At 51.4% G+C, this 15,528-nt stretch overlaps 1 protein-coding gene across 1 annotated transcript; it reads right to left on the reverse strand.

The window, feature by feature from the left end:
* Window positions 1-306: 306 nt before the first annotated feature.
* Window positions 307-11,664, reverse strand: FAM210B (family with sequence similarity 210 member B). Its single transcript, XM_082359340.1, has 3 exons — window positions 11,394-11,664; window positions 2,897-3,072; window positions 307-2,681 (listed from the first exon to the last, which is right to left on the reverse strand). The coding sequence occupies exons 1-3, from the start codon at window positions 11,577-11,579 to the stop codon at window positions 2,465-2,467; spliced, it is 579 nt and encodes a 192-aa protein (XP_082215466.1). The 5' UTR covers window positions 11,580-11,664; the 3' UTR covers window positions 307-2,464.
* Between the last annotated feature and the right edge of the window lie 3,864 nt (window positions 11,665-15,528).

Here is a 15,528-nt window from a genome sequence, read left to right on the forward strand (position 1 = left end):
ACTTAAAAACTGAGTAAAACTGCCGTGTCCAGTTAGCCCCCTTGGGACAAAGGAGCTTTTGGTTCCCACAGTCTTGAGCTTTTACATCCCAGAGTAGTAGTTCATCCATCCACCCCGGCTGTAGTCAACACAACATGAATAACCCCACCAGTGATACTACTAGCTAAGCTGTCATTTCCCCAAACAATCCCACACAAGCACAGGAGAGCTCACTGTAGCAGCACAGCATTAATAAACTAGTCACACGTGCTGCTGCTTCATAATCAGCAGCAGTGATGGCTTTTTAAGAATAAAAAGTTCTTCATAAACTTTACAAAGATGTTTATTTGTTTCACGGAATTTAAGCTGCTCATTTTGTCAGATAAAAAATTAGAGGTGAACAATGGCTTACGTGTTTAAAATAGATCATCAGTTTTATTCCCCTAGTTCCATAAAAACAATGTAAATACAAGTGATCTGTACATCTTGCTGGTGAATTCACATAATGCTCTAACTCCCTGATCCTTTGATTGCCTCTCTAGTTACTCTGTTCTGTTCTGACAACTGGCCACTGGAGTGGAGTGGAGTTGGGGCTTACAAGAGAACGCTATGGCTATTTGGTATGATAATTTGTTTTATTGCTTGCCCTTTCATTCCACTCCCATTCAAGCCCTTAAACCTGTAGGAATCCCTATCGGCTTTTTTGCATAGGCATTACTCACGATCTGAATGGTTGGGAGGCCGGTGAGGAAGGTGGTTAGGAGCCCAAAGCCAACTGTTCACACACAGACAGCACCACAAAAGTGCTGGTCCTGCCCTCATGGGAATTACCTAGCACTGGTGCCATCTCTCTCTGATGTGGATGCGTCCTGGGAATTAGACCCCAGAAAGGCAGTCTAATTCCAACTTTAAATTGCTAAAACCTTTTGGCAGTGGGCTAACTGCTTTAAAAGGGGGGGTGGGGGGGTGGAATAACGGATCCACTTTAAAGATCTTGCAAGTGGAGAATCTGTCTCACAAAGATTCTCATAAAAGTTAACTGAAATAACTGATTGACATGGGTTACTACGGGCTAACTAGGAAACTGTCAATAGTCAGATCTCAGTAAAACCAGGATGATCAGTTTATAGTTCCTTGAGTTTTCTGATTGTCACAAATGTAGTTAATCAAACCAAAAAACTAAAATAAAAAAATAAATTTGGGAGCCAGAAAGATAAATGCAACCCCTCAACCATGGTGGCAGGGCAGACTGGTTACACTGGGGTTCCTGGGGTGTGCAGCAAGTGTCCCGTCAGTGATGCCGAAGCCCACGGGAATATATTCCCTCTCCGTCGCTTGCGCCTGACTGTCTCAAGGAGAAAGTCTCAACTGGGATCTGTGTGCTTGCATTTCTATTCGTAACCAATGTCCCAAACAGGGAATGAGGGACCTAAAGTCACACACCCTTTATCTGGTAAACTAGCTCAGTCCCTGCCCGGCTTGTATTATTATTTTGCGGTTGTCTCCCATTTACAGCAACTGCTAGTAATTTTCCTTTTTTAGAGAGTGATACAAAATCTTTTTTTGCATACATTACATAATTTTAACTCAATTAAAAAATATAAGTAGCAACACAATGTAAACACTGTGACACTAGTTCTGGAATGTCTGAAGTCTGAGACAGAGTAGGTTAGGCCAAGATTGTCTCAGCTTTGCGTATATGTGCAGTATCCAGATTCCTCTGAGGACACAGGCGTCCGGGGCCAACTGATGCCATTACTATTGGATGAAGTTTCCATATTTTACCGAAACCGAGACAAATGATTCTGACCTACTTTAATGAAGTTTGGGAAAAATCAGCTGAGGCAGGCCCCATCATGTCCAGATTTGAAGGTGTCTTGGGATCAGTGAAACGTACCAGAAATACTTGTTTTTCTTTCCCCCCAAACAAGTGTAATGAATGTCAAAGTGTTGATGATAATTAAGATCCTGATTCCATATTGTGAAGTCTTAAATTCTGCTTCATTAATTGTAGCACTGGCAGCTGTTTTGCACAATACTGCATATTAAAACGAAGGCAGCCTGACAGCAAATATGGGAGGAAGGGGAATTTAAAAAACCAGCTTAATGAATCGCTGCCCTTTAAGAACTTGAGCAAAGATTAACCCCTGAGGCTTCTGCACGCAGACCCTCACCAATGATCTTCCAGAAGGAACATTTCCTGGCTGACAGTTTTGTTTCAGATGATAACGCAGTGGTGATGCTTTGCTGACATTTTAGGTGATGCAGACAAGCCCTATGATGAACAGCATTACCAAAACTTACAAAGCAAAAACATTACAGTGATTTGAAACCCTGAAGTTTTGCTGGCAAAAGTAAATCCTATTCATGAGAAGACAGCAGCTAGCCCCTGCCTCACCCCCACCATAAACCCTACATCATAAAACCAGTCCAAAATGTGTCATTTCAAAGAAATAGGTTTTCAGGCCCACAACTGAAGAGTTCATCAAGGCTTTGCAGCTGGAGGTTTAAAAATTCCCACTTTCCGAAAATATCTGACAATCAGGGGCACGGAAACTAAGGTAATGCTGATCCTCACGGGTGCGAACACCTTGTGGATGGCATAGGCCACCACGAAAGTACTTGTGCCTGCTGCCATTTTCGACTGTACCAGTGACTCTTTAAACCCGAGTTTAAGCAGGATGGCTGACATGTCCACACCACTGGAGGGGAGAGAGGCAAACAGACAAACACAAAAGATGTTTACTACAGCAATGGATAGAGTTAACCGATCAATTTGGCTATGACATTTACAGTATTTTTAAAAAATGTGATGAAAGTAGCTAGATGAAAATAAAGTCTTAAGAAAAAAGTTCTTATTCCCAAAGACACTTGGGTGACAGCGAAAAACAAATATCTATTACTGTCAAAATCTTACCTTGAAACAACCATGTAAAACATGCCCAAAGAGATTAATGAGATTCCAATGTGCACTGACACGCCAACGGCACCATATTCTTGAAAAATCTTTTTCAGCTGCTGCGACTTGCTTTGCTTTTTCTCCTCTGTGCTGCTGCTGTTGCCGCCTGTTGTCACAGTGATTTTGCTGGTGTCCTGCGCACAAGTCAAAGAAGGGGAGACACTTTAGGGCAGGAGCAAGGATGTTAGTGTCGTCAACAGCTTCAGACGCAGGCAGCGTTCTGCTCTTTCCCGTCCAGTGAGAGATGAGTTACTCTCTTTCTTTGTCAGCTGAGGCTAATGCCTGCTAAACCACTGAGTGCAGTGAAGGGCTGGGTACCAGGTACGATGGGCAGAACGATGGCCCCAAAGATGTCTAGGTCCTAGTCCCTAGAACCTGGGAATATGTTACCTTACGTGGCAGAAGGATTTTGCAGGTGGGATTAAGTTAAGGATCTTGAGATGGGCAAATCATCCTGGATTTTCTGAGTGGGACCAGTGGGACCTTAATCATAAGGGTCCTGTGAGTGGACAGAGGGGGGCAGGAGGGTCAGAGAAGCAGATGTGAGGCCAGAAGCAGAGTCAGATTTGCAGAGATTTGTGCTGCTGGCTCTGAAGACAGAGGAAAAGGCCACGAGCCAAGGAATGCAGGCACCTCTAGAAGCTGGAAAAGGCAGGAAATGGATTCTCCCGGAGAGCAGCTGGAAGGAACCAGCCCTGCCCACACACTGACTTTAGCCCTGTGAGACCCCGTTTGGGCTTCTGACCTCCAGGGCTGTAAAAGAATAAATGGGTGTCGTCTCATGCCACCAGGTCTGTGGTGACGTGACAACCATGCTAGACTCTACAAGACAGTGGGTACGAAATAAAACGGAGCAGAAGCCGTGACATATTTACTTCTGGAATCAAGATTTACCCCTGAGATCTGAACGGAGAAAGGGAGGGCTAGTTCCCGGGCCATAAATGCAGCGGCAGGGTTAGTACAGAAAGTATTCATTGCGTGGGGTGTTTGTTAACAATTACTGAGCATCTACAAGGCCTGGAATGTTTGGGAGAAATAAAAACCTTGGATTAACAAGACAAAACTGCTCAACATGGAGAGTGCCTTTTTCATCAAAGGATTTCTTCCGCTCTAACGACAGACCTCAGAGCTCTTCTGACAGCGTCTGGGTCGGTCAGCTCCGGCTACCGCCTCTGCAGCGGGACTCAGCTCCGGCTACCGCCTCTGCGGCGGGACTCAGCTCCGGCTACCGCCTCTGCGGCGGGACTCAGCTCCGGCTACCGCCTCTGCGGCGGGACTCAGCTCCGGCTACCGCCTCTGCGGCGGGACTCAGCTCCGGCTACCGCCTCTGCGGCGGGACGGCTGCTTTCTTGTGTTTTTACAACATGCTGCAGTGGGGCCACGCTTCAAAGGCTGCGGTGGGGGGGTGGGGACACATGACATGCAGCGTGGCACCCCCAGGGATGAAAGTGACATGACACAGGTGCCCAGGGCAGCAGCCTCCAAACGCAACGAGGCACAGGTCCTCCTCCCGGCCCTGCCCTGCCCCGGAGCCCCTGCCGGGCAGGTGGGCAGGCGGGCAGGCGGGCAGGCGGGAGCTTTGACCAGCACGTCTGCGGGGAGGCCCCAGACGCTGCCTTCCTCAAGAGCTCCCAGGGGACCCGGATGGTGCTGATCCGTCTGTCTACGCCCAGGCGCCCAGCCTCTGATTTCACAGATCTGGGGTGAGGCCTGGGCACTGCGATGAGGTATCAGTTCCCCTGGTGCTTCGAAGTGATCAGCCAGCGCTGCCAGGTAAACGCCTGCTCAGCACTCTCGCCTCCCCTTGCCCTGCTCCTGCCCGCCCTCAGCAGACTCTCCACAGGGCCTTCCCTTCTCAGATGTACCTGCCTTGCGACACACTGGAGTGACGCCACTTCCTAAGCTGGAAACACAGTCACCTCCTCCAAGAGGCCCTCCTTGACCACCTCAGCTGCCTGCCCTCAGTGGCAGCCACGCTATCACATCTCTACTTCCCTCTCTGAGATTTCCATCTTCAGGAGTTGTCCTGCTTATAATGTAACAAATAGAACAAATACATGTATGTAAGCATTCCGTTCTTCGCTTGTTTGCTGTTGGCCAGAGGGCCGGAACGTGTGGTTCCAGGGAGCGAGGACCTGGTCGTCTTGCCCGGCTTCTAGCACTGGGAGGGTGAAGGGACCATCTCTGCCCGGTATATGAGGGGTCGAGCTGGATCGCACGCACAGGTACTAGGATGTGATCAAGAGTTTTTACTTTTTTATTTTTTTGGCCGCGCCACGCAGCTGTGCCTTGGCATCTTAGTTCCCCGTCCAGGGATTAAACCCGTGCCCTCGGCACTGAAAGCGCGGAGGCCTGACCACTGGACTGCCAGGGAACTCCCTGATAAAGAGTTTTAAGTGTAGCGGGTCCCCTTCCTCCTCAGATACTTCCATTGCCCACCCAAGCCTCGTCCTCCCATCGCACGCCAGGCCCGCGCTGCGTCCTCCATCCCTCGTGCTCATCCGTGCTGTCCCCTGAGCCAGCAGCCCTGGTGGCCCACCCCTGCCCTGCCATCCTCAGGACATGGCGGTGTCTGCCCATCAGAATCCACTGGCCCGCCCTCCACCGGGCCCACTGCAGTCGGCCTCCTGGGCTGTTTTCTTTCTTTGACGGCACTCGGACCAGACCTCCCGAGCTACTCTTGCCCAGGCTGTGGGCAGGAACATGAGAGACCAGGGGCCACCTAGGGGCCCGGGGCCTGACCTCGCAGGTCTCCCATGAGGGGCTGACCCTACAGAGCAGCAGACAGGGCTACTGACCGGAGGGGCACTGAGCGGTGCCAGCCTAGGTGGGTTTAGGGAACGCTGCTTCAGGACCACTTGGCCCAGGCCCCTCATCTCTCCCCTGGGTTACTGTGATGGCCTCCCTCCCAGCTGGTGCCCCAGTCCCACCCTTGACCACTCAACACAGTGGCCGGACGGAGCCTGTAAAAGCCGAGGTGGGATTACAGCACCACCCCCGTCAGAGGCCTCCTGGAAGCACCAGCCCCTCAGCCCTCCAGGCCCGCCCCCCTCCCCCCCATTCTCCTTCCTGCTACCCATTCGGGCCATGCGGCCTTCTTGCTGCTTTAAGCAGGACAGGCCAGGCCCGCTCCAGGCCTTGGCATCTGCTGCTTCCTCTGCCTGAATGCTCTTCCCCGACGTCCTCACAGACCCGCCTCCAGGTCTTTATTCCGACCTCACCTCAGGGAGGCCCTCCTGGAGCACCCTCTTTAAAACCGAGACCCTCACACAGCCGCTCCTGTGCAGTTCCCTCCATCGGGACGTCACCACCTAACGCCCCACGTGCGTTTCTTCCTCCTCCCCAGGGAGGCCCATCCACTTTGGTAACAGTTCTGCTGGTATATAGATTACAGGCCATAAAGTCCATCTTAAGGTTTAAAACATAGTCGAATGGTTTACGTGTGTTTGCAGTTGTGCAACCATCACAAGGATCTAACTTTGGAACATTTTTGTCACCCAATTAGCAGTCACTCCCCATTCCTCTCTCCCCCATCCTGATGGGGGAAGGCAAACACGAAACTCCTTTCTGTCTATGGATTTGCCCTTTCTGGACGTTTCATGTAAACGGGGCTATACATACAGCATGGGGCCTTTTGTGACTGGCTTCTGCTACAGACTGAATGTTTGTGGAAATCCCCCCCCCCCACCCCGCCCCAAATCCGTATGTTGAAACTGAATCCCCACCAGGATGGTATTTGGAGGTGGGAGGTGACTAGGTCATGAAGGTGGAGCCCTCATGAATGGAATCAGGGCCCTTATAAAAGAGACCCCAGAGCGCTCCCTTGAACCTTCTACCATGTGAGGACATGGCAAGAAGACAGAAGACAGCTGGCTATGAACTAGGAAGCAGGCCCTCCTCACCAGTCACTGAATCTGCCCTTGTCTTGACCTTGGACTTCTTGACTTCAGGACTGTGAGAAATGAATGTCTGCCTTTTAAGCCGCCCAGCCTATGGTGTTACAGCAGCCCGAACAGACTACGGCAGCTTTTTTCACTTATCATCATGTTTGCAAGGTTCATCCACATTGTAGCAGGTATCAAACTTCATTCCTTTTTATGAAGCAGAATTTGATTCAACTGAAATACAAAGTACAGATTCTAAAATTTACTCTTCAGGGCAAGCTGGGAGCCACAGTCCATTTTGCCCTACAAAGAATGTCTGCAGTGTCTGGAGCCCTGTTGTGTCTGGTGACCCCGGGGGCAGCCTCTCAGCTTGGTTTCATGCAGGACAGGAGGGATTGGCTCTGGACCAGCCGCCAGAACGGAAGGTAAACCGTGGGTGCTGCACGTACATAGAAGATAAGAAAGCACAAAAGCAGACTCTCCTACTGTCCCCAGAAGAACTAAGTAAGGCTCAGTGAAGGGCCACATTCCACGCACGGCAAGGAGGGGGTGGAATTCAGTCTTGGATTAAAACTTGCCCAGAATTGGGAATTCCCTGGTGGTCCAGTAGTTAGGACTCTGCGCTTTCACTGCCGAGGGCGTGAGTTCAATCCCTGGTCAGGGAACTAAGATCTCACAAGCTGCGCAGCGTGGCCAAGAAAAAAAAAAAAAAAAAAAGTTTCCCAGAATCATCCTTGATTTTTAATCATACACAGCAGCTACTCATTTGCCCCTGCTCCCAAAAAAGTTGGTACAAAACTCAGATTTATTAGTTGAAAGAGTCTTTTCATTACCTCCCAACTGGAAGAGCATCTCTTTTGTTCCCAAACTGCAGTTGGGACTGAAAAAAAAAAAAAAAAAAAACCAACCAAACAAAACCCCAAAACACCTGGAAGCTTTAAATTAAAGCTTAAATTAAAATTAAATCTGTTTCATTAAAGGCTGCTCAGTCCCTGGGAATTAAGTGTTAAGGTCCTAAGGCGGGGGAGGAACTGTATTTCCTCTCTGCCTTTAGCTTTGACTTCTGCGGGCTTTTTTCAGACTTATGAAAACAAACACTTAAAAAAAGGGGAGTGGCTACTAAACTCCAGTATCCACTTATGGGGTCCCAGAGACTGGTTCTGATAGGCAGGAAAGCATAACATTTTTTGAAAGGTTTCAGGAAAAGCACCGGTGTCCTCAAGAGAGGCCCCTTCTATTGATCCAGGTACCAGGCTTAGCACTTGAAAGGCGCCGTCCCATAAAACCCCACAACCCCACGGCGTGGGCACCTCTGTCGCTCCCACTTCGACAGATGGGAGACCATGGTTTGGGGCAAAGCTATGAGCTGGCTGTCAGCGCCCAGACTGAGTTCTGTGCTGCAGGCTCCCCTTCATGTCCCCCAAGAGCTGAACATTCCTCAAGGAAGATCCTGTTCCAGAACGTCAAGGCTCTGGAGGGGGGAAGGACAACTGTCACCAGTACCCTTCGGTTGGGCCGGCGCCGCGCCCTCCCTGTTCCCTGACGCCCAGCAGCCAGAACGGCCGCTGGGAACTCAGGCTCCTTCTGATAAACAGCTCCCTACCCGCCTTTTGGCTGCGGATGAAGTGCCCCAGACGGGAGATCTGCCAGGCCCTGATAGGAGGAGCAGTGGACAACCCCCGGTTCCAAGAGCCAAACAACGTCCTGCGGCTGATGACGCGTGAAAGCCCCTTTCACTTCCCACCCTGGACACCTGGCCCAACCAGACTTCATTATGTCCCCTCTGTCCACTTGCCAGGACCGGGCGGAACTGTCTCTCTCTCTTGAGAGCCCTTTGCTGTACGACCTCTATTTTGGCAAAAGGCCTTTTGGCCAGAAAAGAAAAATAAAAAGGCAGCCAGACTTCCAGCTACAGAATAACCAGCATCTATTGCAAGACAATGGGAGGGACAAAATATTCAGACACAACGGACAATTTCCTGTTAGCCGGTGCTGCGGTTAGTTTTTAACTTTCTAGAGTTAGAATCTTATATGGACAATTTTCTTCCTTTTATCCTGCAAATCTCTTTAATCATTGTAGGTCACGCATTTTTCTTCCTAACCCTGGAGGAGAATAAAGAGACTGAAATAAAGGAATTTATGAGGCGATGACCTGCAAGGAATGGAAACTTTTCAGGCATGCATTTCTTCGTGAAATATCACCTTAAGAACCTGTGATGTATCCTTAGTCGCTGCCCTGGATGCAGACAACATCGCACCTCCCCGGTGTCTATTCTTAGATAGGTGCTTTCATGTTCCTGCGGAGGGCTTGCTCTCTTGAGCCCCAGCGTCCTCCTCACCTCCCAGTTCTCGCTCACACGCTGCCTTTTCAGGGAGCCCCTCCCTGATGACCTTATTTATTAAACTGGCAGCATCCCTCCCTGCAGCCCTGCCCATCTGCACCCTCCCTCCCCCCTTGGCATTTCTCAGTAGCACCTGTCACATCAACAAGCCTGATATTTTCTTTTTCTTTTTTTTTTTTAACATCTTTATTGGAGTATAATTGCTTTACAATGGTGTGTTAGTTTCTGCTTTATAACAAAGTGAATCAGTTATACATATACATATGTTCCCATATCCCCTCCCTCTTGCGTCTCCCTCCCACCCTCCCTGTCCCACCCCTCTAGGTGGTCACAAAGCACAGAGCTGATCTCCCTGTGCTATGAGGTTGCTTCCCACTATCTAGCTATTTTACGTTTGGTAGTGTATACAGTGTATATATATAGTGTATATATATTCTGTTTATTGTCCCTCCCCTCCCACTAGACGTCAGGCTCCCTGAGGGTGGGTTGTGTCTGTTTTGTTCATTGCTCTATTCCCCCCCCCCACCTTAGAGCAGTGCCTAGCACAGTGCAGACACTCACGAATACGTGAGGAACACAGCACAGCTGTTGAGGGCAGAAGCTTTGGAACGAGACTGGTTTGGATCCCAGTTCTGGCAGGTAACCTCTGTGTGATTCTCAGAAAGTTACTCAACCTCTCTGGGCTTAAGGGGGGGAATGACAGTATTGCTTACGTCACAGGGTTGTTGTGAGGATTACATGAATTAATATTTTCAAAGTACTCAGAACAGTGCCTGGTACAAAGTAAACACAATATAGTGTTTATTATTAATATTACTTATTGCATGAATGAAAACAGGTGTCACTCTAAACAATCTGAACTTGTGAGCAAGATATTTGGCTCATTCCTCAAACCTTCCTGACCCTTCTAATACAGCCTTCTTACTTTAATAAATATGGGGTGGGGGAGCAGTACACATACACATACATACACACACACACACACCTGCCAGTGCCAGGCTCACAAGACAGACCAGCAAGTCGGGAGGACATTCCATATGATGAGCGCATAGAAGATGCACACCCATGGGGCTGAGGAGGGGGCCAGTGGAGGCACCCAAGGTATCACTGGTGGTCAGGGAAGGCTTCCGGGAGGAAGGGACAGCTGGGCTGATCCACGAACAATCACCAGGAGACAGCTGGGTGTGCGCGGAGGGTGCCAGACGCATGAGGGTCCCCTAACTGGGCTCAGGAGGCAGAGACAAGATCTACCGCCTGTCCGATGGGGGAGCAGAGGCAGGGAAGGAAGTTTCTCCACCTGTGGCAGAGGCATGGTAAGGTCATGGGTCAAATGCCTATGCAACATTCAGGAAGCACTGGCTCCCGGTGGCACCATGTTGAGGTCCACATCAGCTCATGGAACTGTTCCCCACACTATTGTTGGGAAGGTGCTATTTTAAACGCCTGCAAGGTCAGCAAACAGGCTCAGAGGCCTTCAGCACTTGGGGCAGGGCTGCACCGCTGGTGAGTGGATGCAGGCAGGCAAAGGGACCGAAGGTGCAAAGCTCCAGGCACTGCTTCTCCCAACTTGTTAGCTCTGGATCTCCAGACTTCACTGCTTACTCCCTTTTTTCTTTAAGGAGACCCACTTCAAAACTTTCAAAAAGGGATAGTCTGCATTACCATTCTGAATGGAAACCAGTTTTCAGTTAGCATACACAGAAGCGACCGAAGTGAAATATTGATGCAATGAAGTAACACTGAGTTTCTTGCGCGCGTCCTGCCTGCAGTCCGACAGGGAGGCCTGCCCTCTGGGTTAGATAAAAAGGGAGTGGCAGCAAGTGCTGGGGGGTGTTAGAGACTGCAGCACCCACCAAGCCTTTCTCCTCGGCCCAGGGAGGAGGCCCCGGCGCGACTTCAAAGGGAACAACTCTAACGCCCAGTGAGAACGTCCATACCAAGCCCAGGCCCCATCTCCAATCCTCTCGGCCACCACCACAGTACAGCCTGACGCTTTGGGATCCTGGGATCCCCTGGAGGTTGTGACCCTGGGCAGTCACCACACTTCCCTGAGCCTCAGTTTCCCCGGCTGTCAACTGGGAACCCGCTTCCTTGACTTGCAGAGATCTGAGGCCTGGGGACCCTGGAGGTGCTCGGTCTCGGGCAGCTGCGCGAGTCAGGCTCTCCTTCGGCGGAGATGGGCCGACGATCGGGGCTCCCGGGGTTCGGGGTGGGGGCGGGGAGGCTTACCTGGCGGCCGTGGCAGTTCCCGCGGGCCGCGCGCAGCAGCGGGGCGTCCAGCCCGGGCCCGAGCAGCGGCAGAAACACTGGCGGCGGGGCGCGGGGGGCGGCAGCGCCCAGGAGCCAGGTGGCGCGAGACCGGACCCGGGCGCCCACCCTGCCCGTGGGGCACAGCAGCGCCAGCAGCCCGGCCATGGTGCACAGCCCTGCGCCGCCGCCCGCACAGCGGACCGCAGAGGGAGCAGCGCGGTGGGCGGGGCCCGCGGGAGCCCGAGCCCAGAGCGGCGGGGTGGGGCCGGGGCCGCGCGCCGTCCTTGGCCCCGCCCACCGACCCCCGCCCCTCCGCCGCCTGAGCGGCGAGGGCGGGGCTGGAGCCTCGCGCGGCCGGGGCGGGACCGGAGCTGGAGCCCCGCGCGAAATGGGCGGGGCTGGAGACGTGCACCCCTTCCGACAGCCTGCGAATTCCAGCCGGCGGATCCTGACTCATCATGTTGGTTGCAAGCGAGTCAGATGCCAGATGCCAGCCCAGCCCTGATTCAGGAGTGAGGGGGTTAGATTCCTCCGACTTGACGGAAAGTGACAAGGTCACGTGTGGAAGGGCTTGTGGAATGGGAAATGTTGTCGTGACCATGTTTGGGAAATGCAATCTACCACAGTAGTCAACTATTAACTGTAATAAAGATAATAGTCTTTGATCTCCATTCTGCAGAAGAAGAAACTGAGGCTCACAGAAATGAAACCTTCCCTGAGGCCTCTTATCCTCATTCTTTTGTCATGCCTGACCCCCCGGTAGCATTTTTTGGTTCAAACTAGAGGATCCAGAATGTTTCTACATCTTTGCTATTTTAAACAGAAAAAAAATTTTTTTTTTTTTACCACAGGGAACGGTTGCTTGGAAAACCATTGGAAAAGCTGGAGGAGTGGACATTAGGCTGGCCCCCCAGGAAAGGCTCTCTGGACAGAGCAACACGGGCCGGCAAGAGCGGGGGACACAAGCCACAAGCCGTTAGGTGGGTGTCAGGGGTCGGCCAGTGGAATGAATGAATTCTAGAGCACACTGCCAGAGCCGTGACCCCAGGATCAGGAAACTGCCACTGCAGCTGCTTTCCAGCTTCTACAGAACAGATCACTGGACACCGGAAAGCAGGGTCAGGCGGCTGCCTCGGCCATAACTAACTGTCCACACCCATGGGCTGGCGACTGGACACCTGAATTCTGCTGCAGAAAACCCCACGTCTCCTCACACTTGTTTACCAGCAGCAAACAGCCCAAACCGCAGGAGGATGCCTCCGCCTCCTTTCTGCCTTTGAAATATTCTGCGAGTGCATTCAATTGGCAGAAATGAGTTCGCATCCAGAAACCTAGGTGCAAAGGGAAATTATAGCCGTTCTGCCAGCCGTTTAGCCGTTCTACACTGGAAAGAGATGGGAATCGATGTGCCCAAATTCAGTACCTCAGGGCCCTCCCCCCACCTTGAGAAGCCCCTTCTGTCTCACTGGCTACAGCTGAGTCACAGGACACTCTTAGCTGCAAGGGAGTCTGGAATTTGAGGATCCGGCAAAAGAAATAGGCCTGGCTTAGGTCAGAGCAGGCACATCGTCTTCCTGAACACAATCGGGGTTCTGTTGGCAGGGAGGTAGAGGGGGTGGCTGCCGGGGGACGGGGGGGTGGTAACTCCAGGCAGTGTGACAGGGCTGTGCACCTGTGCACGGTGGCGAGTGTCACACGGGAAGTGCACGTGTACCGGGGGAAGGGGCACACATGAGTGTGTGTGTGTGAGGGGGCTGAAACCTAAAGGGGGCCGGGGTGCTGGAGGAAGAAAAAGGAGTTTTCCCTTCTGGTGGAGGAGGAACTACTTCTTCCCAGTTTCCAAGGGAACCATGGTTAATCTGCTCAGGGGTCCAGGGCCTCGGGGTTACTCACTGTGGCTCATTTCTATAAGAATGTGGGAAGGTAGATTCTGGAGCACAAGGAGATAAACTGTGTTAAAATAGAAACTGGACAGTGTTTGGGATACATTGCCGCGTTTTCTCCCATTACATATTCTGTGGTTGTACCTGAGTCTTCCTGAGGACGAGAACAGTTTTCTTCCAGTTCTCTTTCTCTGTCAGATTCTGCAGTGCCTGTTCTAAACAGTTTCTGCCCACCTGGAGTCCTCCTTCCTGCCCTGATGCCATCTCTCCTGGCATATACCTTGGCCTCCTACTTCTCAGGGGAAGCCTGAGTGTTAACTGATGGCTCCAGCCCAACTCCCTGTTTCCCTCCACCATTCCCCAACCTCCTGCTTCTGTCCCTTTTCCCAAAGCAAATCCAACTACCCGTGCCCATACATCACTTCTTGCCTCCTCTCCATTCATTTCCGATCAGCATTCATCATTCTGAACACCTGCTATGTGCCAGCAGCAGGCGATGCGGTAAAAGTAAGGCTTTTGTGGTTTCATGATTTGTTGGTTAGTATCACAGCTTTGGTGCAGTGCAGGCCCGGTTTAGAATCTTTGTTAAGCGACTCCAACGATCTAAGTCTCTTGTTTCCTCACTTGCAAGAAGTGAGAGGAATAACACCCATCTCAAAGGGTTACTGTGAAAGTTAAAGGAGATAGTATATTTCAGTGCCTGTAGTACCTGGCGTGGCACAGTGAGGACTCAAGACGTGGCAGTGTGGCTGGCGTTTCTGTCTTTTTTGTCTGCCCAGCTCCCTCTTTCTATTGGAGATGCCCCTCCCTTCCTATTGTAGTTTGTATGAAGTTGTCCAATCTCAATGGTTGGTGGCCCTCTGGTCAGGGGATGGGTGTGAGATCCAGGTCTTGCCAAAGTACCCCACGCCCCTAGTATTGGTAGGAATGGGGTGATGTTGTATATATGCATCATAATGTGACTTTTTCACTTCATCTGTCACTAATGTCTTTCCTGTTGAAACCATAATTGTGCAATATTATTATTTAAAAGCTGCAGAGCATTCTATAGTATAGGTGCTCCATGATTTATTTAATCCAGTGTCCTGGTAATGGGTGTTATGGACTGAAGGTTTGTGTCTCCCCCCAAATTCATATGTTAAAGCACTAATTCTCAGTATGATAGTGTTTGGAGATGGGGCCTTTGGAAGGTAAATACGGTTAGATTAGGTCATAAGGGTGGGTTCCTCATGATGGGATTAGTGCCCTTATAGGAAGTGGAAGAGACACCAGAACTCTTTCTCTCTGCCACGTGAGGACACAGCAAGAAGCAATCAGCAAGCCAGGAAGAGGACACTCACAAGAACTGGACCATGTTGGCACCCTGATCTTGGACTTCCAGCCTCCAGAACTGTGAGAAAATAAATTTCTGTTGTTTAAACCACCCAGTTTATGGTATTTTGTTATGGGAGCCCGAGCTGACTAATATAGGTTATAATAAATATATACGTGAAGGCCCAGAGGCACGTGTGAAGCCTTGGTTCTGCCCTCCAAGGGGTCTTGGCAGCTTCTGGGCAGAGAACAGAGTGTTCCGGCAGAGATGACGGGGTCCCACATCAGCACAGAGAGGACCCGGGCCTGCGTGGGCAGGGTTGGGGTGACCCAGCTTGCCAGCAAAGCCCAGCCCATTCTCTCTGACCAGCTCCCCACATTCCTGCTTTCCACTTCAGGCAGAAAGGATTTGGCGTTCCCTACCTCTGCCCCCCACAAAAGGAGGTGGCTCCCTGACTTGTCCCTAAATGGGCAAGGGGAGACAGAGGGGGCCAGAAGTTCTGGACAGGATGACTGCAGCGGGGGAGGGGCCATGGTCCAGAAACCTCGGATGCCAGCTCCATCTGCCTTTGCCACTAAGACAGACGGCCCTGGCGGGAGGGGGATCCAGGCTGCTGTCGGTGGGGCAGTGGTGACAGGACCAGATGCCTCCATCTCTTCCTGGGGCTATGTGGGCTGAGGGCCTTCCCTCCCCTGCCTCTCCTGGCTGCTGGCTTGCAGTCGGCCCTCTCCATCCATCTAGGTCAGCGTTGCTGGGGACCCCCCCAATGTGTGCCCCTTGGTCACGTGTATTGTCCTCAAGGATGTTTTGCTGCTGTGGCTACTGTGCCTGTGTCCTCCTGTCCCATCTTTGTGCAGCCATCCGTGTAACTGCCTGTCCTCCTTTTGTAGTTTCTGATGTTTGTAACCAGACCCAGCCG

This window comes from Balaenoptera borealis (genome assembly GCF_965194805.1).
Source record: "Balaenoptera borealis genome assembly, chromosome: 16".
Classification (NCBI taxonomy): Eukaryota; Metazoa; Chordata; class Mammalia; order Artiodactyla; family Balaenopteridae; genus Balaenoptera; species Balaenoptera borealis.